General features: G+C 30.8%; 3 protein-coding genes, 1 long non-coding RNA gene and 1 pseudogene across 7 annotated transcripts in view; 3 read left to right on the forward strand and 2 right to left on the reverse strand.

The window, feature by feature from the left end:
- The window catches only part of LOC125872642 (TMV resistance protein N-like), an 87,023-nt gene that overhangs the window by 33,490 nt on the left and 26,753 nt on the right, over window positions 1-26,780 (reverse strand). The window lies entirely within an intron of this gene.
- Window positions 1-26,780, reverse strand: part of LOC125872667 (TMV resistance protein N-like) — a 163,261-nt pseudogene that overhangs the window by 18,002 nt on the left and 118,479 nt on the right.
- Window positions 1-26,780, forward strand: part of LOC125872635 (TMV resistance protein N-like) — a 363,550-nt gene that overhangs the window by 9,653 nt on the left and 327,117 nt on the right. The window contains exons 6-7 of the mRNA XM_049553395.1: window positions 1,738-2,031; window positions 2,130-2,622. Of these exons, the coding sequence (XP_049409352.1) occupies window positions 1,738-2,031; window positions 2,130-2,622 (787 nt within the window). The remainder of the gene's footprint in view (window positions 1-1,737; window positions 2,032-2,129; window positions 2,623-26,780) is intronic.
- LOC125872683 (uncharacterized) lies at window positions 3,078-9,291 on the forward strand. The gene is made up of 4 exons (XR_007447147.1): window positions 3,078-3,736; window positions 4,951-5,108; window positions 5,634-5,805; window positions 9,154-9,291. It is a non-coding gene; the product is annotated as an uncharacterized LOC125872683 (long non-coding RNA).
- The window catches only part of LOC125872634 (TMV resistance protein N-like), a 360,886-nt gene continuing 351,559 nt past the window's right edge, over window positions 17,454-26,780 (forward strand). For both annotated transcript variants that reach the window (XM_049553392.1, XM_049553393.1), the window contains exon 1: window positions 17,454-18,007. In XM_049553392.1, the coding sequence (XP_049409349.1) occupies window positions 17,523-18,007 (485 nt within the window). In that variant the 5' untranslated portion in view covers window positions 17,454-17,522. The remainder of the gene's footprint in view (window positions 18,008-26,780) is intronic.

Genomic DNA, 26,780 nt, shown 5'->3' on the forward strand with positions numbered 1-26,780 from the left:
CCCATTACTTCCTCGGCCTACCTCTACCTCTCCTGAAACCATTCATAACCAACCTCTCCCGCTTCTGCATTGGAGCATCCGTGCATCTCCTCTTCACATACCCAAACCATCACAACCTGACTTCCTGCATCTTGTCCTTGATCAATGCCACTCCTACCTTGTCTCGCATATCATTATATCTAATCTTATCTCTCCTGTTATGCCCACACATGCATCTCAACATCCTTATTTTCACAACTTTTATCTTCTGAATATGAGAGGTATTGACCGACCAACATTTCCACTCCATATAACATAGTCGGTCTAACCACCACTGTAGAACTTGTCTTTAAGTATTGGAGGCACTTTCTTATACTCCAGAAGCTAGCCTCCATGTCATCCACCTTGCACCAATATGATGTGTGAGATCATTCGTCAATCTCCCCCTTCGGATAATAAATTCAAGATAATTGCAACTTTCTTTCTTTTGGATAACCTGGGTATCAATCCTCACTTTCACGCCTGCCTCGTGTGTTACGTCACTGAACATGCACTTAAGTATTTCGTGTTGGTCCTAATTAACCTAAACCCTTTTATACTCCAAGGTTTGTCTCCAAACCTCCAACTTAGCATTAACTCCTCCGACAGTCTTGTCAATCAGAACTATGTCATCTCTAAATAACATACACCATGACACCTCACCTTGGATTTACCTCATCAATTCATCCATCACTGGGCAAATTTAAATGGGCTGCAATAAAATGGTTCTCTGCCATGACACCCAATCATCTATTCCAACTAGAACTTTGTGGGTGCTCTTAAAATCAAGCAAAAATGAAGGCAAACACTAAACTGTACGAACTCATGTTCTTTCTCTTCAAAAGTTCTCCTAGTCCTTCCCTCCAAAGTACCCACATGAGGGCTTGTGCTGAACATACCATGTTCTTTTTCTCCTCCTCTTCCTCATAAAGTGATTTTATTATATATTTACATTCTAAATAATTTGTTGTGTTTCTTTTTATTGTTGTTCTTTTTCTTTCTTCCATTGAAAGTACTTTTATTGATGACAATTTGGTACTAGCTTATAGTAATCTTTGTCTTGTTCAATAGTTTGTCACAAAATTTTCTCCCTCTTAGGGGTTGTTTGGTGTGTGAAGGATAAAAATAAATAGCCCCGAGATAAAATTTTGGTGTGTTGTTTGGGATGATTTATCCCACCATTTATATCATAGTAATGAGATAAGTTATTCCATATACATGGTGGGATAAGTTATCCCAGGGTAATTATGGGATAACTTGTTCCCAACCAAACGACCCCTTACAGAATAAATTTATGCAGAACTATTATTTAAGAACATGATATATAAACTTCTAGATTTATAAAGAGCTTTATTTTTAAAAAGTAATGCAAAATTATTCTTTGATAAGTTCAAATTTTAGCTTTTTTGGTTGATAAGGAAAGACCTCCTAATGTAACACATGTCAAATCAAACCTTATATTGATTGGAGAATGGATTTCTTATCGGGTCATAATGAAAAGGAAGTGGAAATAAGAATATTTGAAGTTCTCAATTAATTTGGATGAACTCATAATGCAAATCCATATAAATCTTATACTACCAGTATTATCCTAACCTCAGTACACCCTATTAATTCCAACAAAAAATGATATAGATTAAGATTTGTATATTAAGGAGAATAGGTTCTATGTTTGGAAGTATGTTCTGTTTAACAAAGTTACTTTAATTTCTTTTCCAGAGGACAGAGTCAATTAAAGGCATTATGGCACCAATTGGCTCAGACCGTCATATATGCAAGTGGAGCAAAGAATTCAGAAACATGCCTTGTCTAAGGTTACTCATTGTCAAAGGGGAGGAGGCCCGACATCATGACCCTATTTGTGACCCTATTGAGTATCTCCCCAGTAACTTGAAATGGCTTGATTGGTCATACTACACTTTTGTATCTTTACCAGAAGATTTTGATCCGGGAAATCTAGTTGGGCTCATTATGACTTGTAGTTCTCTTGTTGAAATCTTCAAGGGACCAAAGGTATTGTTCATCTCCTTCAGAAAAGAATCATATTTAATTTAAAGAAAAGAAATGACAGTTAAAGCTGATATTTTTATTTGTTCTCTTTTTATGAACAGGCATTTGACAAGTTGACAATCCTCAATCTAAGTTTTTCAAGAAGTTTACTCCGAACACCCAATTTTTGTGAGACTCCAAACCTCCGGAAGATTATACTAAAAAGTTGTGAAAGTTTGGTTGAAATTCATCCATCCATTGGAAATCTCAAAAAGCTTATCTTCTTGAATCTGGAAAAATGCAAAAATCTCAAGTCTTTACCAAGTAGTATTCAAATGGAATCTCTTGAAAGCTTCAACCTCTCAGGTTGTCAGAAATTAGAAAAATTTCCAGAAATTCGAGGGAATATGGAATCGCTATCAGAGCTCCTTCTGGCACGTACTGCAATTTGTGAATTGCCCTCATCAGTAGGACAGCTCAGTGGTATCAGCTTGCTTGATTTGCAATCATGTGAAAACCTTGAAAGACTCCCAGCCAGTGTCTGTGAGATGAGAAAACTGAAAATTTTGATTCTGAAAGGCTGCTCAAGACTTGCAATTTTTCCTGAAAATCTAGGTGATCTAAGCCAGTTGGAGGAGCTCTATGCTGGCAACACTGCCATTTTGCAACTACCAGATTCTGTTGGAAACTTAAGCAAACTCAAGATCCTATCATTAAGAAATGGGCGGAAGGTTAAGCAGCAATATGCTCGCAGTTTGATATTACCCAGCCTGTTTCATGCTTTGAGGCAACTGAAAAGCTTAGATCTCAGTGGATGTAATTTATGTGATGACCAAGCTGCTGCTCTTAAGAACTTGACTTCTTTATTGGAACTGAACCTGAGCAGAAATAAGTTTATTGATTTGCCTGATGTCTTCAGCCAACTTTCTCACCTTCGATATCTCAATATAACACACTGTCAGGAACTTAAGGAACTTCCCCTACTTCCTCGGAATATAGAGGAATTATATGTAGAAGATTTTTTGGCAAAAGAAAGTATTGCAAAGCTATGGATGTACCCAAGGTTGAAATTGCTCTCATTCACCAATTATAGTTTTGATCAACAATCTTATACAGAGGAGAGGAATGATAGCTCAATTTCGGATGAGATTCTCAGTTTGTTTCTATCAAACTATATGGATGATGTGATCCTTCCCTCTCTTAACTCTGATCATAGGGTGACTTGTTCCATTGTCTTTCCTGAACATGCAATTCCCAAATGGTTTATGCATCAGAGTGCTGAGAAAAAGATCTCGTTCAAACTTCCCATTAATTGGTATAATGATAAGTTCAAGGGCTTTGCTATATGCTGCGTGACTTGCATGGGGGCAGGTGTTTGCAGTCCTGATTCAAGGCTATCTGGGAAGTATGACTATGCTTTCATCAATGCCAAATTGATATGCAATGACCATTTGAAAGACCTTAAAGTGCTAGAGAAAGAATGTAAAGTGGGCACAGCATCTAGAACGTATGGCTGGTGTGTTTGCTTTGCCTACATACCGTTGTATTCTTCACTGCAGGTGTCTGGAACAGATGTTAGAGACATTAACCATTATAGCCTATTCGAGGCATCTATCCCTGGGCGCATTGTGAGACAGTGGGGAGTTCATATAATCTATGAGGATGGAATACAGAAGTATTGGTTTCGCACGACTTAAGCAGAAGTAGCTCTATATGCTGGGATATTGAGGTAATTACCAAGAAACCGAGTTTAAGGCAACTCAAAATACCTATTATTATTAAAGTTTGATAGTTTGAATTTTGAATACAGTTAGATTAACGATTTAATTTCAATGAGGTTAAGTATTACGTTAGTAATGTTGGAAAAGATTAGGCAAAAATAATGATTTACTTAGCATTAATGAATTAATAAGGCAAATCAATAATTACATTAAAATTATAAGAAAATGGCAATTAACAGGTTTAAAAAAGATATAAGAGTCAATCTGATAGCTTAAACTCAAAATTAAACGAAATTATACCAATATAATAGTTAATTTTAAATCACATCATTCTTGTGGTTGGGTATTCTCATTTTGGCAGCAATCAATTCGAAATAAACTAAGTTGATATACTGACCTTCAAGCGGGAACCTAATAGTAGAGATAGCTGTGTAGCAAATCTTCAAAATCTAAAGCATAATAGTACATCTTCCTTGTTAAATTTACTGAATAATATTACATTTAAGAATCAAATTAATATGAATGTAGTAGTAGGTGTTTTGGAAAACTAAAGACTGTATTAGACACCACCAAAGGTTGTGATAGGGTTGTACGTACCCCTATATCCTAAACCAAAGCCTGAGAATGGAGTCGCTTTTGTTAGAGAAGCAGCACGGTACCCCTCAAAATAGGATTTACCGGCACAAATTCATATTAGTCGGGCCTCAGAGGTGATTCTTGGCACTAGGTGGAAACAAAAAAAAAGGAAGTATGTTATTGGAATTATAATTAAGGAATTATATCTTGTTAATGACGATGCCTCAAAATCGAAATTAAGCTTGGATGTGATTGAGACTTCAATCCTTTTCTTTCTCTTATACTTTTAGAATCTTCAGCTGATAATAGATAAAATTAGTTTAACCTTCAAGTCTATGCCCATCAACAACAATCACTAAAAAGCTGTTAATATTCAAGAATTAAGTTGGAAAGTCTAGTGGTCAGAGTTAGAAACTACCTGAAAAAATGCGAAGTTGGAATTTACAGTTTTATTATAAGTTTCATAAAGCAAAAACTTTCAAACAGTAATAGTGGTAATAACTGTTTCTTTCTCTTTTTTATACAAAAACTCAATGTTGAATTGACATAACCTCACATATTCTGCAAGTTGAAGTAGTAAGTCATGATTGTTCATCTCCTAAATTCTGCTTGTATGGTAACCATCCTTTTTTTTTTTTCCCACCAGGTGTCCGATTAAATCCAGATTCACACTAGAAAGTCCCACGTTGGGGCCGGAAAGCGCTCCCTAACAAAAGCAACTCTGTACCCAAGCAAACTCAAACCCGAGACCTCTTGGTTAAGGATGAAGGAGTACTTACCAGTCCACTACAACCCTTGTTGGTGGTAATCATGTTTTTCGCTTTTCTTATTTCATCTCCCAAATTCTGCCAACTTTTATTAGTTCACCATCTTTTACCTAATTAGCTCGGTTTTCTTTTCCTTCTGCTCTTGTATTTGGTAACCTTGAAAAGGCCAGTGCCCAGGTAGGATGCATTGCTAGTGATCAGTAACAGAAAAAGTAACTTATACTCTAAAGTATCTCCCTATCATGATATCTCTGCGTAGGAAGTTAACTTAGATTAATTAACTTGATATATTAGTACTTTAATTTTGTTTTCCCCCTCAAAGTTTCATTCCTTACTTTTAATGGGTACTAACTACTAAGTACTTTTGAAAGGGAAATCACGGTGAGAAACAGTGAAAAAAGTCAAAGCCGCACCTACTATGTAGCCTGTAGGTGACTCCCAATGGCACTGTTACTGCTAGACTATAAGCCTTGGGTGAATTGTATCTTATTAAGTTGCAGAATATGATAGTTTAATACTAATTAAGAAGCACACCTTAACTAAGTCCTTGTCTCAATGTTAGGCTATGTCACACAATTATTGAAACAATGGGATATGTTTCATGAAGCACAAGTGTCAAAGTACTTGTTGCTTCCATGAATTTGGAGTGGAAAATGAGCCAGAGGAAGTGTTATCTGTTTGAGCTCAAAGAGAACACGAGCATTGAGCAACCCGTCATATATGTTCTGTATCAGGTGCATCCTTTTTCTTTTTCATTATTCTTAATGTTTCTCCTTATAAATATTAGTTCTATGTTTTTTCCGATCCTTCAATATTGGGTTTTTATTGCTCAATCAAGCTCTGCCGGGATTTTTGCAATTTAAATGTCAAGGAAAAAAAAAAGTATTCTCTCCGTTTCAATTTGTTTGTCTTGTTTTGACTATTAGCATGGAATTTAAGAAAGTAAAGATATGTAGAATGTATCAAAATGCTCTCTAATCTTGTGGTTTGAAACATATTACGTGTAAAATTGAGATTAAAGAGATATTAAAAAATATAACAGACATTCTTTTTTAAATTGATACAAACAACTAAAATGGATGGAGCAACTAATATAGCCAAGTATTACTTCTTTGCTCATGCATATTAAGATGTGAAAATTTTATAAATGACATTTATTAGACTAATATTTTCAAGTTATAACAGTAGAATAAAACTTTTAAATTGTAACAACAAAAAATTTCAGGTTCTAACATTTTATTAAATAAAAAATAAAAAATAATACTAAAAAACGTTTTTTTAAATATCATAAAAAAAAATGGATAACGTTAAGGATAATTAATAATGCCATAAATTTAGGGGATTCAAAACAAAATAGGAATATTTGGTTTTCTTTTTTTACTCAATCAGTTATAATTAAATAAAAAATTAGATTTTATTTTTTTTTCAAATGTTTCTCTCTCCCTCTAATTTTTTTCTGTCAATTTGTTTTCCTTTTTTTACTCAATCAGTTAAAATTAATTCAAAAATTAGATTTTCTTTTTTTTATTCAAACGTTTCTCAGTCTCTCGAATTTTTTTTTGTGATTGTCGTCATTCACGACTATTTCCAAAATATTCTTGGTTCAATTTTTTTTATTTTATGGTAATGGACGAATTCTTATCGATATTAATAAATCATGGTGGTAGATGGTATCTTTTTGGTTAGTATTCATTGCGATTTATTATTTGTATTTTTATTCCAATTTCAGTAAAGGACAATGAAATTTTTGGATTTTGGTTGTGTATAATAAATTTAAATTGTGATTTTCTTTTGTATGAACGTTCGTTTGTTTCATATTACAAAATATTTTTTGTGAAAATTGAATAAATGATGTTATGAGTTTTTTGTAAACTGGTTTTTGTACTTTTGTATACTGTAAACACCATGGATGTGGCGATTTTGTATTTATATTTGAATGATTTGATTATATTGTTTCGTGACAGCGTATGAAATAATGATGATGTTATCGTTATAAATAGGATAAACTACCTTATTAGACATACATCACTACTATATATACTAATATTATCTTTACTTTCAAACAATTACATATATTACCACTTTTAATATTTTACACCATATATTAATATATTATTTGAAGATACAATTAGATATTCACATCCCTTAAAACTAGGATTGATTAATTATCTGCTTAATTAACTCTTTCACTCCAAATTAACCACTATCTCTTAATTCTCCCCTCCCATATTTATCACTCAATTATGTCTCCTCCTTTCTGATAAAAAATTTCACCGTACAATTTCATTCCAACAATAGCTCATCTACTCTCTTCTTCTCAAGATATCATCATCATGGCTGGCAAATTATCCTAAACCCAAATATTATTTTGTATTGTTCATTTATAACAAGATGAAATCAAAGTAACTGCTAGAGAGAAAACTTTCAATTCAGAGTGGGTCTTGATTGTTTGTCTCCACAAGAAATGGATCTTAGTTTTGCTTATGTTATGCCATAACGCAATAGGATCAAAGGGAGTATTGTAGAGAGTTTTTGTTTGCTGGTGTTCTTCTAAGGTTTTCTTTCGTTACTGCGACATGGATGTGGTAGTACCAATATTACTTTGATATAGCCCTTGAAACATGTGTATCCAATAAGTAGTAATCTTAATTAAGATTTGAGTTGTATTTTTAGTAATGAGGTATCTGAACATGTATATGTATCCACCAATAAATTTTGGATACATGATTTTTAACAACACGATGATATTAATTATACGGCAGATACTCTACAGTCGTGATTTGTTCCTAAGAAAAATCATGTGTTTTAGCTACATTTCACATTTAGATACACATAATTAAATGTATAAGCTTATTATGTATTCGAGATACATGTTTTTGGATATAACGTATGAAATTTAGATACACATAATTAGATGTATATTCTTCTTCTTTTTGTATATTTCATATTTAGATACACATAATTAGATGTATATGCTTACTATGTATTCGAGATACATGTTTTTGGATATAGCATATGCAATTGATACTTGATACATCAAATTAATACTAGATACATATAAAAGATACATGAAACTAATATTAGATATATAAATATATTTATAAATAGATACATAAAATTAATAATAGATACGTTATAACAAATACATGAAATAAATGCTAGATACTTCTATGATACATATGAATGTACTTGTATGACACTCATGTATCTAAGTGTTTAGTTTGTTGGATACATCATATATTGATAATAGATACATCAAATTAATGAATTTATTATTATAAGAGTAATAATTTGAAATTAATCAAATTACATTACCAAGATATAATGTTTTTATCTTATATTAATAATATTACTGAATTTACTATTTCAAAGAATAATAAAATGAAATTAATTATCTATATATTCTGAAAATTCTCAATTACTCCTCTAATTGAGGAAATCAGTTACAATCAATTAAGTTAAATAAATAAATTTTGTATCTCAATTTTAAAATTCGGCAGATACATGTATCTCATGGATTCAGACTCATGTATCATAAACATGAAATATGGTAGAGGAAGTAATATTTGAAACTATTGGGAATCTTAGTAATTAATACCTAAACTAGTGGAATTTATGTGGTTTGCCCTTATAAATATATGAAATGTGTAAAAATACATGTATAAAATGTGTTTTAAGGTATGGATTCTGGTAGACTGTTTGGAATGATATTGGTATGAATAAGTAATGACAAGTGTCTATAAATTTGTGTGATAATAATGAAGTTGTGGATGAAATTTGTATTAGGTTGGTATGAAATTTGAATATAAATACAACATATTTATTATTACTTTGTATTATGTACGATGGACTGTTATTTTTTTATGAAATGTGTTTTATGGTATGAATTCTGGTAGACTGTTTGTAATGATATTGGTATGAATAAGTAATGACGAGTGTGTATAAATTTGTGTGAGAAGAATGGAGTTGTGGATGAATTTTGTATTATCTTGGTATGAAAAGTGAATATAAATACAACATATTTATTATTTCTTTGTATTATGTAAGACTGACTGTTATTTTTTTTTTTTTTAATGAAATAGGGAAATAAGTTGATTTTCAGATGGAGGGGATTATCTATGAATCTTTCAGTCTGTATAGTGGTCTAGTAAATGCGATAACATCGCAACTTAGGATAGATGTTAATATTAAGTCAAATTTATGTATGAAAATGGTATCCACACTACAAGAAGTTTGATGAAAAAACATGTTATTGATATTTCAACTGAATTAGTCAACCTAAAACTAGTTAATCTTGTATTCAATTGGTATACACTTGGTATCAAACTGATGTCCCACTGAAAATTTTAAAAAAAAAATTAATTGAGATTTCAAACGAATTTGCCAACCTAAGGCTAGTTAATGTAATTTTTAATTAGTATCCATTTGGTATCCAACTGATATCCCATTGGAAAATAGAAAAAAAGACGTAGTGGAGATTTCAACCAAATTAGCTAACATAAAACTAGATATTGTTGTATCCAATTGGTATCTATTTGGTATCAACTGGTATCCAGTTGAAAAAATAGAAAAACTAAGATGTAATTGAGATTTCAACCAAAATAGCCAATTTAAAATTAGTTAATATTGTATCCAATTAATATCCATCTGGAAAACTTAAGTATAACCATGTATATAGTTGTCTTATAAAAGGAATTTCAAAATATTTTAATTATTACTATGTTTCTAATGTGTTTTTCAAAACTAAAAATCCAATATAAATCTGGCTAATGCTGATATCCAATTTGTATACGCTTGGTATCTGACTTGAAAATTTAAGACAAAGGCTAAAAATAAAAATGCATGAAGTTGGTATCCAACTGAAATAAATCTGGGAAGAATAAATTTCATAATGTAAAATAGTGCATAATATATATTGTTGTAAAAAAACTGTAGCAAAAACAAATATACATCATCTAAAAATTAAAAAGCATGTAATAATTAAAAAGTCTAAGCTACAATCAACTATCTCAAATATGTTTTTTGTGGTCTTGGTGTAGCATAATTGATAGTATCCGGAGCATGTTCTTTTGCTATGCGGGGTCCACCAAATTTGCTAGCAACAGTTCCAGTTACTTCACTCTCACTAATTGCGCCATCAACATTCCTGCTTTTTCTATACTATCATAGGATTGTGGCGTATCTTTGACGATGATACTTTACATCGTATCAATGGGACACATATCAAAAACTCATTTGCTAATATATTCAGCAAATAGGCATGTGTACATACCACAATCACTGAAACAACATTGAAGAAAAAATCACAAAAGATAGAAATACATATAAATTTCATATTAATTTTTATCCCCATTTCACCAACTTCAATCGGAAAACAATTTAAATACAACTGTGAAAAAGTCATACCAAATTTATACAAACTTCATGCCAATGCACAAACATATTAATACAAAAAAAATCATACCAACTACATAGTATATCAATTTAATGTCAAAAATATACTCAATCTGATCATCTACAATTTTACTGGGGCTTGTTTCTTCTTGGGAGTGGTAACACACTGTTCGCTGGATTCGCATTCCCGTTGATCGATGGCGTTTGAGTCAAGATGTTAAAAGATGAAGCCTCAATTTCAACATTAGAAATCCATTCTAACGGATCTGGGACCTTTCTAAGTGTATGCTGATGTTTTTGATTTTTCAACATGTTTTTTTGTCAACCTAAACTCTTGATTCTTTGTATTGTTTAAAAGATTTGTCCTTCTTTTGAGTGTACAAAGAAGAAGAATGAAGATGATGAGAGAGAAAGATTTAATGTTTCTTCTTTTGGATGTATAAAGAAAAAGAATGATGATGGTGAGAGAGAAAGATTTACCATTTGAGTAAAGGTTGAAGGTGAACAGTAAAAGAACTCCTAAAAAGGTGTAATATTATGTGTGAAAGGTAAAAAAATCTCTAAAAAAATTTAATAGATAATTACCATTGACTCTCTCTTATTAAGTTTATTTATCTCACCTATTAATTAAAATACAATTATCAAAGACTAATTATTTAATAAAGTGAAATTAATTGAATTATAAATAAAAAATGATATGTTATAACTTGCAATTAAAATGTTCTAAGTAGTAATATTTTAAAAGTAGATCTAAAACTTGTAATATTACTCCTTAAATAGATGTGTGGGGAGATTTTTCCTATTAAGATACATCTTTCAGTGGATTGTATTACAAAACATAAGGATATAATCACATGGCTCTTCATCAACAGTGTACTTTTTATTGTAACTACATCCGGGCTAATACTTGGAAATTTCAACACAGTTTTACAAATCTATGACAGAATGTATCGGGTGTTTACACCAAGTCAATACATGCATGTCATGTGTTTAAATTTATAGTTCATTTTGCTTAACCATAATTAATTGACATGTGCTTTACTTCATTAAATCACGTAATAATGAAAATTATATTGGCTTGATATAAATACCCGATGCGGATTAGTTTTTTCCCTATATTAGCTTAGGGGAGGTGGTTGATTTTCAAGCATGTATTGAAGCCTATGAACTGATAAAACTACACATGAAATAATAAGCATGGAAAAAAAGATTTTTTTCAAAAATAGACTGGGCATTTGTAAATAAGGAATGGATAGACACTATGCCAGTGTTTAAGGTAACTTTCCTTATGGAGGGTATTAGTGATCTCTGTCCCTTGAAAATAGCTAGAGAGGGAAGTTCTAGCAGGTCAAAAAGAACTTTCAATTATTGTAATGTATGGGCTAAACACTATTCGTTTTTATTATTGTTTACTGTCTTTTCGATTCATCTTTTTTAAATTGAAATTTGACATTTTATGAGTGATCAATTTATTAAGAGGCAATTATTTACCCATAAATAATTCAAGTGAGAAAATCGCAAACATAGCAACAAAATTGTTCTTCTCCTAACTAGTTAGAAGGTCGTAAAAAATAATACTGTTCGGTAATTATCTACCTTGATTCAATTACATAATAATTCAAGAATATACTCGGAAAGAAGTTTTTTATAGAGTTTTAATCCACACAAGATGAGGTGGGAAGCAATAAATCAAACACTTGATAAAAATAATTTCTACACTACTAATCTCTGCATTACTAATTCGTGAAAAAAATTATGATGAAAGAAGCACAACTATAATTTGATATGTGAGGGAATTTTTTAAAAATAAAAAATGTGTAGGCCCTGCTTCTCTCCTCGGACTTCTTTCCATTTCGTTCCTTTCTCCTTTTTTTTTTTTAAAAAAATATTTTACTTCTTCTTTCGTCATATTTTTTTCTAAATTATTTCGATTCTTTTACAACATTTTGGAATGACATGGCCTATCACATATTCTGCAAGTTGAATTAGTGATCATGATTGTTCGTCTCCAAATTTCTGCTTCGAGGGTGATCATGATTTACCCTCTTCTTAGATGATCACTTATTTTAGAATAGTTTATTTAAAAGTCATTTAACTTCTTCTTATTTTTATAATTTAAAAGTCACTTAAATTTTGATATTTCACCTAAAATATCACCAATCAATATAAATAGATTTTTCATAAAATTTTATTTCATAGCTACACACTTAGAGGGTGTTTTAATTGACTTAAAAGTTGATCAAACTTTTAAGTCAGTTTTTGACTTTTGGAAATATTTGACAAATATAAAATAACTTAAATTAAGTCATTTAAAATAAGTTAGGGAGTGTTTGCAACATTAAAAATAACTCTAAATAAGTTAAAAATAAAAAATAAGTCTCCCTTACTTTTTATTTTTTGACTTAAAAGTCATTTAAGTTTGAATTTTTATTTGACTTAAAAACTACTTTTTAAGTCAATCCAAACGGGCTCTTAATGCATCCCCCCCCCCCCCCCCCCCCCCCCCCCCCCCCCCCCCCCCCCCCCCCCCCAATCTTTTCAACACATTCCATAATTTTTGTATGTGCCTCCCGACACCAATCAAAAAATTGCCTTAATTTTTTATACAATCTTATTAAGTAAAAGTTCATAACAAAAGTATAATGCTTTGTCACAAAGCATTTTTTTTTTTAAAAAATACAATATTTATTGATTGAATTTTAGTTCAATAAAAAAATAAAATTGACCATGAGTTGTAATATACTACTCTTTAATATAATCCTTTCACATAGTAAAGTGTTGGTTTGAAGTGATGATAAATTTGGTTGGAATAATTGTTATATCTCATATAAACAGGGCGGTTCAATACTATTAGTGGCCTAAAACCAATTTCAAAATAGGCCTTAATTTAAAATGTATTTCTAACTTTTTAAAATGCAAAGTACTGAATAATTATTTTATAATCGAGTTTTCCTAATGATTCCTTTTTAATTGATATTATACAAAGTCAATTCAATTTCTCTTCATACATTGTTGATCTTGAGTAAGATTGGATCAATTTTAATTTTCAAAAACTTATTTTATCTAAAGAGAATTGTCGATCAAATAGTTAAAAGAGCCTTTTTGTAAATTGCATTCGATTTTCAGCTCTTTTTTTGGAGTTTTTATTAGTCAGACTCAATGTTAGTCCTTTTTTTAAGCAACTCTTTAGTTTCAACTTTATATGTTCGAGATTAAAGAACATTTTCATACATTTAACATATTTTTAATTTTAAACCACAAGATTCAAAAGTTTTCTTTATTTTTTATAAATTTCGTTCAAGTCAAAATAGACCAAATAAATTGAAATGAAGAGAATAATATATAAATGGGGTACCCAAAAATTGGGGGCCTAAAACATGGGTTTTAGTGGCTTCACATTGAAGTCGAGCCTGCATATAAATGGTTTAAAGGTCGGTAAGAGCAATAATAATATAACTATAAATTTTGTGTATTTATGAAATAAATGGTTATATATATTTTTAAAAATGATGTATTTTCTTTACAAATATAAACTTGTTGGTCGATTTAGATGAAATTATGTATTCGAACGTTGATTTCATTTCAGGATTTCAAATCAAGAAATGAAATTGCATGTCGAAATGCCTACTTAAACTACTTGATGTATCCAACAAAAAGGCCATCAAGGAATAAACTTTTTTGGAAAAATTACTTGAATTGGTATCTTTTAATAAATAATTACTGATTTTAGCGATATTTTTTATTTATTACCATTTACAACAATATATAGCAATACTATGATAAATCTGCAATATGTATTAAAAATGAATAATGTATGAAATATATATGTATTACAACTGATTTAAAATATATTATGTTTGTTTGATAAGAAATTGACACATTGTATTATAAGTGTATTAAAATGTGTGATAAATAAATTATCCATCAATAGAACTTGTATTAAATGTGTTTTATAAATTGTTCTCACTAATATGTATTAAAGCTGTATTATAAACATATTAAAAGTGATAAGTGAAAAAAATGTTATTGTTATAAATGTAAATATTTTCTTATTATGTAAATTTCCCAATTTTTTTTTGGTCATACTTAAGTGTCATGAGATTTTGTGTTATAATTGAAAAATAAAATAAAATATACCCCTCAAATTTCACAAAAGACAATAAAATACCTCAGAATTACTATATGCATCGACACTTGCAATAATTGCATATCATGTCTTAGTTTAAATTCGGATACAATGTATATGTCTTGCGTAAAAGTTATATTTGAGATATAATTCTGTTTAAAATTGTCTCACTCATTCGCCTCTCTCTACTCTCTACTCTCTACTCTCACTCTCTCGTCCCCCCTCTCTCTGGATATAAGTTTCATAATTTCAATTTTAAGTATTATACATGTATCTAATACACATGTATATGTATTTTATACTCTTTTTATATCAATGTTATTTATTTCATACCATAGATGTATTAGTTTCACTAGATGCATTGATTTTGGGCAAGTCGAAATCTTATTTGGTTGGAGAATTTCAATTATCATATATCATTTGTGCATGGATAAATCCTTAGAAGGAAAAAAGATTGTAGCACAGGTATCAACTATATTTTTTCGAGCAAAATTGTTTTAGAAGTGTCAAATTTGAAAACATACGAAGACTTGTAAACTTGTCCAACAATTTACAAATATCACTCGTTTGTCATAGATACATAAACACACGTATATACGTACTAGTTTTTTGACACTTGCATTGCACGTGATTATTAATTCCAAAATATATGTTATAGTAAATAGTATTGCTTATTTAAGCAAAAATTTGAACAATAAGCTTAGCAAAAAATAACATTACATATATATATATATATTTTATTCACACAAATCTATGAAGATGGTCAATGAAAAATTTTATTAGTTAAATGCAATAATGTATATATTTATTTCAAATTGATAAGGTTCAATCATGCAATTAGTCTTATCTCACTAATATTACCTTATAGACAATATTTGCTTTGTATTTTTCTTGTCATCTAACCAGATGTGCTTTACATATGTATTCCACATTAAATTGTTTAGATGTCATATGAACATGTGAAGAGAACGACTACATTTTATATATTCACATATTTTCACATTTGTTGTGATGTATTTTTTTAATTAAAAAAAACTCGAAACATTTTAAAATAATATATTTTGAAGTTAGAAGATCTTGTTAACTTGATAATACATTTGTGACATATATATTATTTTAATTTAAATACAAATACCTACCCAAATATAAATGTATATTTGCATTAATGAAAATATTTATCTCATAAAATTAAATGTTAAATAAATAATAAAAATTAAACTAATACAAACTTCAACTGGAGTTATTACAAGTCATATGAGTTTTTCTTCGTCTAAAATACTGAAATATTAAGAAATAGTAAATAAGTAAAACAAAAGGGCAATGCTTATATAGTTATAAGTATTTTGAAACAAACTTCATGAGAGTCTAAATCACATAAGTAATATTGATAAATAAAGTCATTCTTTTGTCTTGAGCATCAAAAATAAATCGTGACAATTCTCTAATTTTTAAAAAAGATATTCAGAAGCATATATGTACATCACAAGAGAAATTGTTAAACAAAAACAAATGAATTTAGACTACATCATATTAACTTCATATATTAGAACAATACATGCTAATGTATATATTAAGCAAAAAAATAATTATTACATCATCAATATTATGGAATATACCCTCTTAGGATAGAACAACTTACTTCATGAAAATAGTCGTACTTGATATTCCGCTAAACTTCAACTCACTCAATGACAATGAATCACACAAAAAAAACTTAAAATGCAAGAAGAAAAAGAGTAGAAGATTAAAAAAATTGTGGTTGAAAAATTAGAGGAAACCCCTATATTTATAGTCAACAAAGGGTAGTATGAACAAATATTTTTTTGCGTCTTATCTGAAAAGTCATGACCTTTTGGAGAAGTCACAACCCTTTGGAAAAGTCACAACTCTTTGGAAAAGTCGTAACTTATTGATAAAGTTACAACTTTTTGGAAAAGTCACAACTCATCAAAAAATCACAACCCTTCGAAAAAAGCTATAACTTATTGAAAAAGTCACAACTCATCAAAAAAGTCAAAACTTAAGTTAAGAATATTATAATAATTTAACATTCAAGTTAGGAGTTCATGCTTTTAAGATAATATAAAATATAGATATAGATGTATCTCCTTAAAGACGTGTACTTGTTTGACATAAATACACATATAACTCTAACTTCTACGCCAACCTTTTTCCATCAAAGTTAATAAATTGAATATTAACATATCGATTTAGGTAAAAATGCAGGTTCAGATCATAAAAGTTGAAATCGAATGATGTAAAAAAAATAAGAGCGGAAGATTGTAGAATATTCAGAATAAGCTCCAACTTTTTTGTCGATCCATCAATTATTATTTTTTATAAAAAGTTACAGGTGAATAAATTTAGAAGAGGAAGAGAGCGAATTCGAAGTCATTTTATGAGCTTTCTCGATCTAAGAAGCTGAAAAAGAAGAATCTGAAAACCTTAGAAAGACAAAATTGAGAGAGAAAAAGTAAGAGAGGGAGGGAGGGAGAAAGAGGGAAGGGAGGGAGGAGACTGGTGACTAATGAGAGGGAAAATCTGCTATAAAAAAGAAGAAGAGAAAATCCTCATTGTCTAAATATAAAAATCTATACATTTGACAGTATAAAATGGGATAGTTCAAAATCCAAAATTTGTGATTAAATTTATAATTTAATTAAATAAAATATAAATTTATCTCAAATTTAATTACCGATATCCGGCTTATTGGTTTATTCCATTAACCAAAGTGCCCCTTAAAATTTAAGAGGACAGGTGGCTTCAATGATTGATAATTGCTGGACCAATGTTTTACTGCAGCTGATCCAGACCCGCAAAGTTGACTCATCGTCTCTTTTGCTTTTAATGCATAACTAAATGTTGTTTGTGGTTCCAAATTGCCCCATCTTCTTCTTTCTCACATTTTTTCACACATAGCCAGAATCCAACATGGCTTCCCAATTTAGATCTGTCAAAAAGTGGAAATATGATGTTTTTCTGAATTTTCTACGGGAAGACTTCAACGGAAACTTTGTTACGGATCTTTACAAACGTCTGGAAGACAAAGGAATCAACGCATTCAAACACGATGGCAAATCTGCAAAAAAAGTACCAATTTCGACAGAAATCTCAGAAGCCATCGAGGAATCAAGGATTGCCATTACCATCTTTTCCATGATGTATGCTTTATCCAGACGGTGCTTGGAAGAAATCACTAAGATCATGGAGTGCGTTGACAGCCACGGACAGGAATTCTTCCCGGTCTTCTATTGGATACAACCATCAGTAGTATCGCGCACGTTTGATTTTAAAAAAAACAAGGAATATTTCAACTGTGCTTATTCGAAGAGGTTTCAGAGGTATAAGGATGCTCTCTTTAAAGCATTCGCGGGATTTAATGAGGATCTTTATGATCCTTTCGAACTTATCTGTTGGTGAGTAGTAAGTAGCTCAAAAGAACTTAGTTTCATTCAATTTTTTGGGATATTCTTTATTTCTCTGCTTTATATATTTCTTAACCGACAGCTTTTGAGTGGTGGCTTAAAACAAAGAAAGTAGTATCCCTCCATGTGGCATTTTTCGAATTTTAATATTCAAATAAGTCTATTTTTTATGGTAAATTTTTCATAGATTTTTTAAATATTTTAATTTTTCAATCATTGTGACTTGTAATATTTTTTTATATAATTTATAAATATATAAATTTCATTTCAAATAAATGAAAATTTCGTGCACAAATTTTCAATCAAAATTAAACTGTTTGACTTTTGAAAAATAAAAAGTGGCACCTAAATTAAGACATAAAGAGTATTTGAGAATTTATGTTAGTGGAGGTTTAAATTGACTTATTTTAGTGATTTTTTTTAAAAGTACTTCATTTGTTTTTTATGGAAGTGTTTTTAAGTAATTTTTGTTTTGAAGGTGTGAAAATGGTCAAAAGTCAAAAGTTGGGTCTCTACTTATGACTTTTACTCTTAATTTATAAATCACTTTTAAAAAAATAATAATCCAAAGACGCCTAATTTCTTTGGATAAATAATTCATGATTTAACCAAGTGCATCATTGAACTTTTTATATATATATATATATATATATATATATATATATTAAGAAAATGTTTATCATTTATAGTAATAATATTTTTTTTTACTTAAATATTTATAATATATTGATTTAATTTCTTATTAGACAAGTATAATATATTTTAAAACACTTATAATACATTTATATTGCATGCATAATTCACTTTTAATATATAATGCAGATTTAAAATAATCATTAAAATCAGTAATTTTTTTTATTAAAAAGAACTCATCCAAATAGTTTTTCCAAGTTAAAAATCTTAAATGGTCATTCAACTATTAATATTGATGTAACAAAGTCATTAAACTTTTTTTTTATCAATAAAATTATTCAACTTAAGGTTTTTATCTTTCAAAATCACTTAACCAAATCTTATTTTTTTTAAAATCTAACATGATAAAATTAAATTATTTTTGTATGTATTGAAACATAAAACCACAAATAAATAAATAAAATTTAAAAAACATTTACGCTTCTTCTTCTTGGAGAAAAATTGATTGGAATTAAAAGGTACCGTGCTTTTTTCTTTTGGGATTTTGTTATGTGCCCTCGAAAAACTTAGGGGCATTTGGTAGAGTGTATAAGAATAATGTTAAATAGTGTGTATTAGTAATGCTTGTATTAGCAATGCATGTATATTAGTTATGTTTGCATTAATTATACATAGATTATTTTTATGCATTGTTTGGTTTTTTGCATTAAAAATAGCATGCATTGCATACAAAATTTAATTTACAAAGATACTCTTTACTATTATGATGGAAAAGATGTAAAAAGGGATTTGAGGGGCAAATGAGTCTTTAATTGAGCTAATGCATGCATTAAAACCATTGCATTGCTAATATCTAGAAATTCATGATATTAGTAATACATACTTTGATACACAATAGAGTATACAACTAATGCAAACATTTGTTATACATAGGTTAGAAAAGAGTACCAAACAAGGTACTAGTAATACACAAGGCTAATGCATGCATTATTTTTCCTAATACACTCTACCAAATGACCCCTTACTGTTTATTTTGTGCAATTATAATGTATGAATTTAGATTTCTGTTAAACTTTATGTCTTTGTTCTTCTATTAACTGTTGTTGAACTTTTCTTTTTGTGTTCCTTTATTTCACCAAAAAAGAGACCCTCGAAAAATTGTTTCAAATTATTCATGTTATTCTTCTTAAATAATGATCAATTTCTTCTTACAAAGTATGAAGGTAATTTGCCTAAAAATTATGAAAAGAAAAAATATAACAGCGAACACACACACACACACACACATATATATATATATATATACTAGTTCCACGGTACGTGCGTTGCATGTGTGTATTGTATATATAGTATATGATGTTGTAAAATAGAATTAATATTACTAAATTAAAGCTTTTTAGTAAATAATTATAATTGAACGAACATAGGACAAATTCTTTTTTAAATTATTAATACATATTTTTTTTTTATCAAAATTATATACATATTGTCACAAAGTTACTTGTATTTTGATATCAAAATGACCAGATATTATTAAAACATTTTAAAATACATTCAAAGTTTAAATATGGGAGAAAGTGACATTTCTTTAATAATATTATTTCTTACTTCACTCAATTTTGTAAACAAATCTAACCAACAAAATAGAAAAAAATATCCATTCAAAATATGTCACCAATAGCCTTTCCTCTTTGAGGTTATGAACATAAATGATGTACACCATTTAAGTATAAATTTTGTCTTATATATTCATACTTGAAATTTAGTATGTGCATGACATTAATAAGGATTACCATAAGTATTTCAATATTTTATCTTTATATGTAACATATCTTTTACAAAATATTATTACTCAATTAATATTTGAGTAAGGCTATCATAGAGAGGTAATTTTATTAAAAAAGTGTACCTGGTTGTTATCATGAATGATGGTTATACATACTTCAGTAAAATAATTTGATTTTAATATATGAATAACATCACCTATGGTGAAAAATATTTCATTTCATTAAGTTTCTACCTTATCTTTGTGGAATTGTAGTCTTCTCCTTTTTTCTTCCGCATACATATCATAGAGTTGTTGTCTAATGAAAGTATCTAGTATCTTATAAAAGTTGTATCATGATATAAAATATATAAATTTTTAATTAATTAAAATTAATAGATGAATAAAATTTAAAATATTATTTATAGAATCATTAATTTGATTTAAGATCATTTTATGATCAATCACTAGTTTCTTATCTATTTTTATATAGCTAGTAAGGAGTGTATCTTGTGATATAAAGAAAAATTATATGGAACAATACATAGCCAATGAAGAAGGAAGATGAAAATATATGTTCATGCTATATTCACACTAGTGTTCCATTTGTTTGAAGACTTTGATTTGCTTAAGGATTGTTTAAGTAGTTAACTTTGATTTGGTCAAGGACTGTTACATAAAGTCCTATTTGTTTGGGTTGTTAGACGTTTTTATCTTAAACTAATTAGCGTTATTAGTGGTCTATTTATTTTCGCTTCTTGTTGACTGAAAGGCTATATTAAGCCAAGAGTAATCTCAAACAAGTATCACTTAAAATCTCAATTGTTAGTTTTTCCTTTCAGCCATTGTTGTTGTGTAACTTTACAATCGGGATCAGAGCCCCCACTGGATTTGTAGAAAACACAATCGCAATCTTCGACTGATCAAATACGAGAATGAGTGAGGACAAGACTCTGACAAAGATCCCTCACTTCGATGGTCGCTATGACCACTGGAGTGAACTGATGAAAAATCTTCTTAGAGCAAAAGGTCTATGGAGCTTGGTGGAGATTGGTTTTGCAGAGCCAATAAAAGGGAAGAGTTTAAGTGACGCACAACAGGCATAACTCGACGATGCTAGAATCAAAGATCACCAAGTCAAACATTATTGTTTCAGGAAATTGATCGAATTGTTTTTGAACAAATCTTGAACCGTCGCACAAACAGGATTGTTCGGGACTTAATGAAGCAAAAGTTTGGAGGAAATTTGAAGGTGAAAAAATCACTACTAAATTCTCTAAGAAGAGAGTTTGAAGTTTTAGCAATGAAGAGGGATGAAATTATCACTGAGTATTTTGCAAGAGTGATGATGGTCTCAACTAAGATGAGGAGCAATGGAAAAGATATGTCTGACAGAAAAATTATTGAAAAAGTTCTGCGAACTCTAACGGACAAATTCACATATGTTGTAGTATCCATTGAAGAATCAAAAGATACTGACAATATGTCCATTCATGAATTACAGAGTTAGTTAGTAGTGCATGAACAAAAATTCCACCGACCAAGCAATGATGATGAGGATCAAGTTTTGAAAGTAGAAGGTCGTACATGAACCAGTAATAGAGGTAGAGCACCTTACCGAGTACTGAGGAAGGGGACGAGGAAGAGGAGGAACAACTTTCAACAAAGCAACTGTTGAATGTAATAAATGTCATGACTTAGGACATTTTCAATATGAATGTCCAAAGTTGTATAAGGAAGCAAATTATGCAGAGTTAGAAGAAGAAGATGAATTGTTGTTAATGGCTTATACAGAACTACATGAAGCAAAGAGAAGCGATGTGTGGTTCTTGGATTCTGGATGCTCAAATCATATATGTGGAAATCGAGATTTGTTTTCAAGCTTGGACACAACTTTTTCCCACACTGTCAAGCTTGGAAATAATACAAAAATGAAGGTTACTGGAAAGGGAACTGTCAAATTATTCTTGCAAAGAATTTGTTATTCCATTGGTGATGTATATTGAGTCCCCGAACTCACAAATAATCTTTTGAGCATTGGACAACTTCAAGAAAAAGGATAAGTTGTACTCTTTAAAGATGGTGTGTGCAGTGTCTATCATCCACAGAGAGGAAAGATGGCAGAATCCATTATGAGTGCAAATCGTATGTTTAGTATACTTGCTGAGCCCTCATCCACAAATATTAAAGCAAGATGTCTCCAATCAATAATACAGACCAATCAACTCTTTGGCACTACTGTTATGGCCATCTCAGTTACAAAGGCCTACGCACCTTGAAATACAAAAACATGGTGAAACACTACTAGAAATTTGACCTAATGCAACGCTTATTCGGCAACAATTTTACAACCGTGGCAATAGAGTATGTGTTGCCACAGTTATAACCATTGCCACATATCCTTCGAACAAATAGAGTAATTCTTAATATAAACCGTGGCATCATCTAAATAATCGCCGCTATAGATTATCTATGGCCACATACTTATTAACCGTGGCAAAATAACACCTGTGGCAACGGTTTGTTTAAGTGAACAGTAAATAAAATTGCCCAACCCGCGAATTTGATGTGTAAAAAATTATTTCCCTCCACTAATTTCATTGACCAGCACTTTTTTTATTTTAGTGAACAAAATACATTATATTCCAAATACCCATTCCACTTCTCCAATAAACCAAAATCAATGTTACGAGTGCGTGGTCTTCTTCTCCATTAATCAAATCAAAGCCCTAAAATTTCAGAACTTCGGTGACTCCTTCGTCGTCGACAACAAATTTTNTTCATAACCGTACCAATACAACTTTAACCGTCGGCAATTAATTAATCCAGAAACCGTCGCAATAGCGTCATCTACTGCTACAATTATTGTAACCGTTGGAAAAAACCGTTGCAATAGATCTATTGCTACGCCTTCTGTTGTAGCGGTTGTGTAAACCGTGGCGTTAGAGCTAAAGCAACGGTAGCTAAGCCTATTGCTACGGTAACTTAACCGTGGCATTAGGTCAAATTTCTAGTAGTGAAAGGTTTGCCACAAATTGTAGCACCAAGCACCACTTGCGAGGCATGTATGAAAGGCAAGCAACATCGGACTCCAATTTCTTAAAGAAGTCAGTGGAGAGCAACTGGAAAATTGGGTCTAGTTTATGGTGATCTTTGTGGTCCTATTACACCAGCTTCAGAAGAGGTACCTATTGTGCTTTATAAATGATTTTTTTCTAGGAAAGCATGGAGTTATTTTCTTTTTAGAAAAATCAGAAACATTTAATCACTTTAAATGTTTCAAAATACTCGTGGAAAAAGAAATTGGGTTGCCTATTACATGCCTAAGAACAGATAGAGGATGAGAATTCAATTCTGCAGAATTCAATGATTTTTGTAAACAAAATGGAGTGAGAAAACAATTGACCACAACCTACACTCCACAACAAAACGGAGTGGCTAAATGCAAGAATCGTACAGTAATGAACTTGGTGAGAGCTATATTGATAGAGAAGAAAGTACCCAAGATTTTCTGGCCAGAGGCAGTTAGGTGGACGATTCACATCTTGAATCGATCACCTACCCTAGTTGTAAAGGATATGACTCCAGAAGAAGCATGGAGCGGAGAGAAACCATCAGTTGATTATTTTTGAGTGTTCGGATGCATGGGATATGTTCATATTCCATATGCTAGGAGAACCAAACTTGAAGATAAAAAAGTGTGAGTTGCGTTCTATTTAGGGTAAATAGTGAATCAAAAGGGTACAAAATGTTTGATCCAGTTACCAAAAGAATTATAGTTAGCCATGACGTAATTTAAAAAAAAGATCGTATATGGGATTGTAATGCAAGTTTTGGTGGAGAGCAACTAATGGAATTAGATTAGGGAGACAAAATTGAAGAAGAGAACATAGCTCAAGAAGGATAAATCATAGAAACTGAAATCAACGACCACCAGAACTTGGTCAGCAGATTATACTTCTGGTGAAGGACTGTCTGAAGAAGATGAAGTAAACATGGCCTTTTTAATGATATCTGATCCTACCAGATTTGAGAAAGCTGTCAAAAGCCCAAATTAGAGGTTGGCCATGGATGAGGAAATAAAATCCATTGAATGAAATCAAATCTTGCGCTTGATAGAACTCCCCATTGATCCAAAGAAAATAGGAGTAAAATGGATTTATAAAACAAAGCTCAATGAGCTTGGTGAAATTGACAAATACAAAGAAAGATTGGTGGTTAAAGGATATATTCAGGAACATGGGATTGACTATACTGATGTTTTTGCACTTGTGGCCAGAATGGATACCGTGAGAATTATCATGCTTTTGCTGCTCAAAGGGGTTGGAAAATGTATCAGTTAGATGTCAAATCAGCTTTTCTATATGGAGAGTTGACGGAAGATGTTTTTATATAACATCCAAAAGGTTATGAGAAAAAGGGAAGTGAGCAACTAGTATATGAGCTACAAAAGGCCCTCTATGGACTCAAACAGGCACCTAGGACTTGATTTAGTCGAATAGAGTTTTATTTCATCAAGGAGAAATTCGAAAGCAGCTCCAGTGAGCAGACACTCTTTGTCAAAAGAAAGGGAGGTAAAATTCTCATTGTGAGTATTTATGTCGATGACCTTTTATTTACTATTAATGATGAAGTGTTGTTGGGCGATTTAAAAATGTTCCATGAAAAAGGAATTTGAAATGACAGACTTAGGACATATGAGGTTTTTTCTTGGAATTGAGGTGATACAAAGTCCTGATGGTGTGTTCATATTCCAAAAGAGGTATGCAACTGAAGCTTTAAGCCGGTTTGGAATGGAAAATTACAATTCAGTTTGTAATCCTATCATTCTAGGATAAAAGATTGGAAAAGATGAATATGTCATAAAAGTGGATGCAACTCAATACAAACAGATAGTGGGAAGTCTGATGTATCTTACAACCACTCATCTTGATCTCATGTTTGTTGTAAGTCTTATTAGTCGTTTAATGGCATGTCCAACGCAACAACACTTCGCAGCAGCAAAAAGGATATTAAGGTACTTAAAAGGTACTGTGAAATATGGTGTGTTTTATAAAAGGGGAGGAACTAGTGAGCTGGTTAGATTCACAAACAGTGACTATGCCGGCGACAAGGAAGATAACAAGAGTACTTTAGGCTATGTGTTTATGATGAGTGGAGGAGCAGTAGCATGGTTATTCCAAAAGAAACCTATTGTCACTTTGACGACTACAAAGGTTAAGTTTGTCGCAACTGCTGCATGTGCTTGTCAATCTATTTGGATGAGGAGGATCCAAAAGGAAATTGGTCATTTGCAGTCAGTTGGTACAAAGTTAATGTGTGATAATGCTTCAACTATTAAATTGTCCAAAAATCCAGTTTTACATGGTCGTTCAAAGCACATAAGGGTAAGATTTCATTTTCTAAGGGATCTTGCTAGAGAATGAGCTGTTAATTTGCTGTTTTGTGGCACTCGAGATCAACTTGCAGACCTGCTGACAAAACCTCTCAAAGTGGAAGTATTTCAGAAACTGCGTGAAAAGCTTGACATGTGCACCAGTTCAAATTTAAACTAATTCTTGACAAAAGGAATAAGTTCAAGGGAGGGATTGTTAGAAGACTGTGATTTGCTTAAGGATTGTTTAAGTAGTTAACTTTGATTTGGTCAAGGGTTGTTACATAAAGTCCTATTTGTTTGGGTTGTTAGACGTTTTTATCTTAAACAAATTAGCGTTATTAGTGGTCTGTTTATTTTCGCTTCTTGTTGACTGGAAAAAATATTAAGCCTAGAGTAATTTCAATAACGTATCACTTAAAATCTCAATTGTTAGTTTTTCCTTTCAGCTATTGTTGTTGTGTAACTTTATACCATTTGATTTAAATCTCTTGTCACCAACACTTTACTTTCTCCGTTCATTTTTACATACAAATTTATTAATAATAATTATTATCAAGGCTATGTTATCATATTATAAGTAAAAGTGAAAATCTATATTTGAAATAGTGAATTTAATATCAAAATTAATAATTCAATGGACTACGTTGATGTCACGCCCCGAGCTACCCCCAAGACGCGAACACGGGACCTAGGACCACAAGTGATCCCAAGCTAACCCTGCTGGCATGATCATGAGCATACTAAAGATAATAAACTGATGCGGAAGCTAAATCATAAATAAATCTGAAAAGATGGGGAATACCCATATACTATAACTGAATATATCAAATCTGAGAGTTTAATACAAAGAAGTTATCAAACTCAAATACTAAGCTGAATCTAACTATGTCTGAAATAAGCCTCTAAACTGACTAGAAATGTTGGGACATGCCCCAACTAGATCTAGCAAAACTGAAACTAAAGACTAAAAATACTGAAAAGAAACTCAT

This window comes from Solanum stenotomum, chromosome 8, assembly GCF_019186545.1.
Source record: "Solanum stenotomum isolate F172 chromosome 8, ASM1918654v1, whole genome shotgun sequence".
Lineage (NCBI taxonomy): Eukaryota > Viridiplantae > Streptophyta > Magnoliopsida > Solanales > Solanaceae > Solanum > Solanum stenotomum.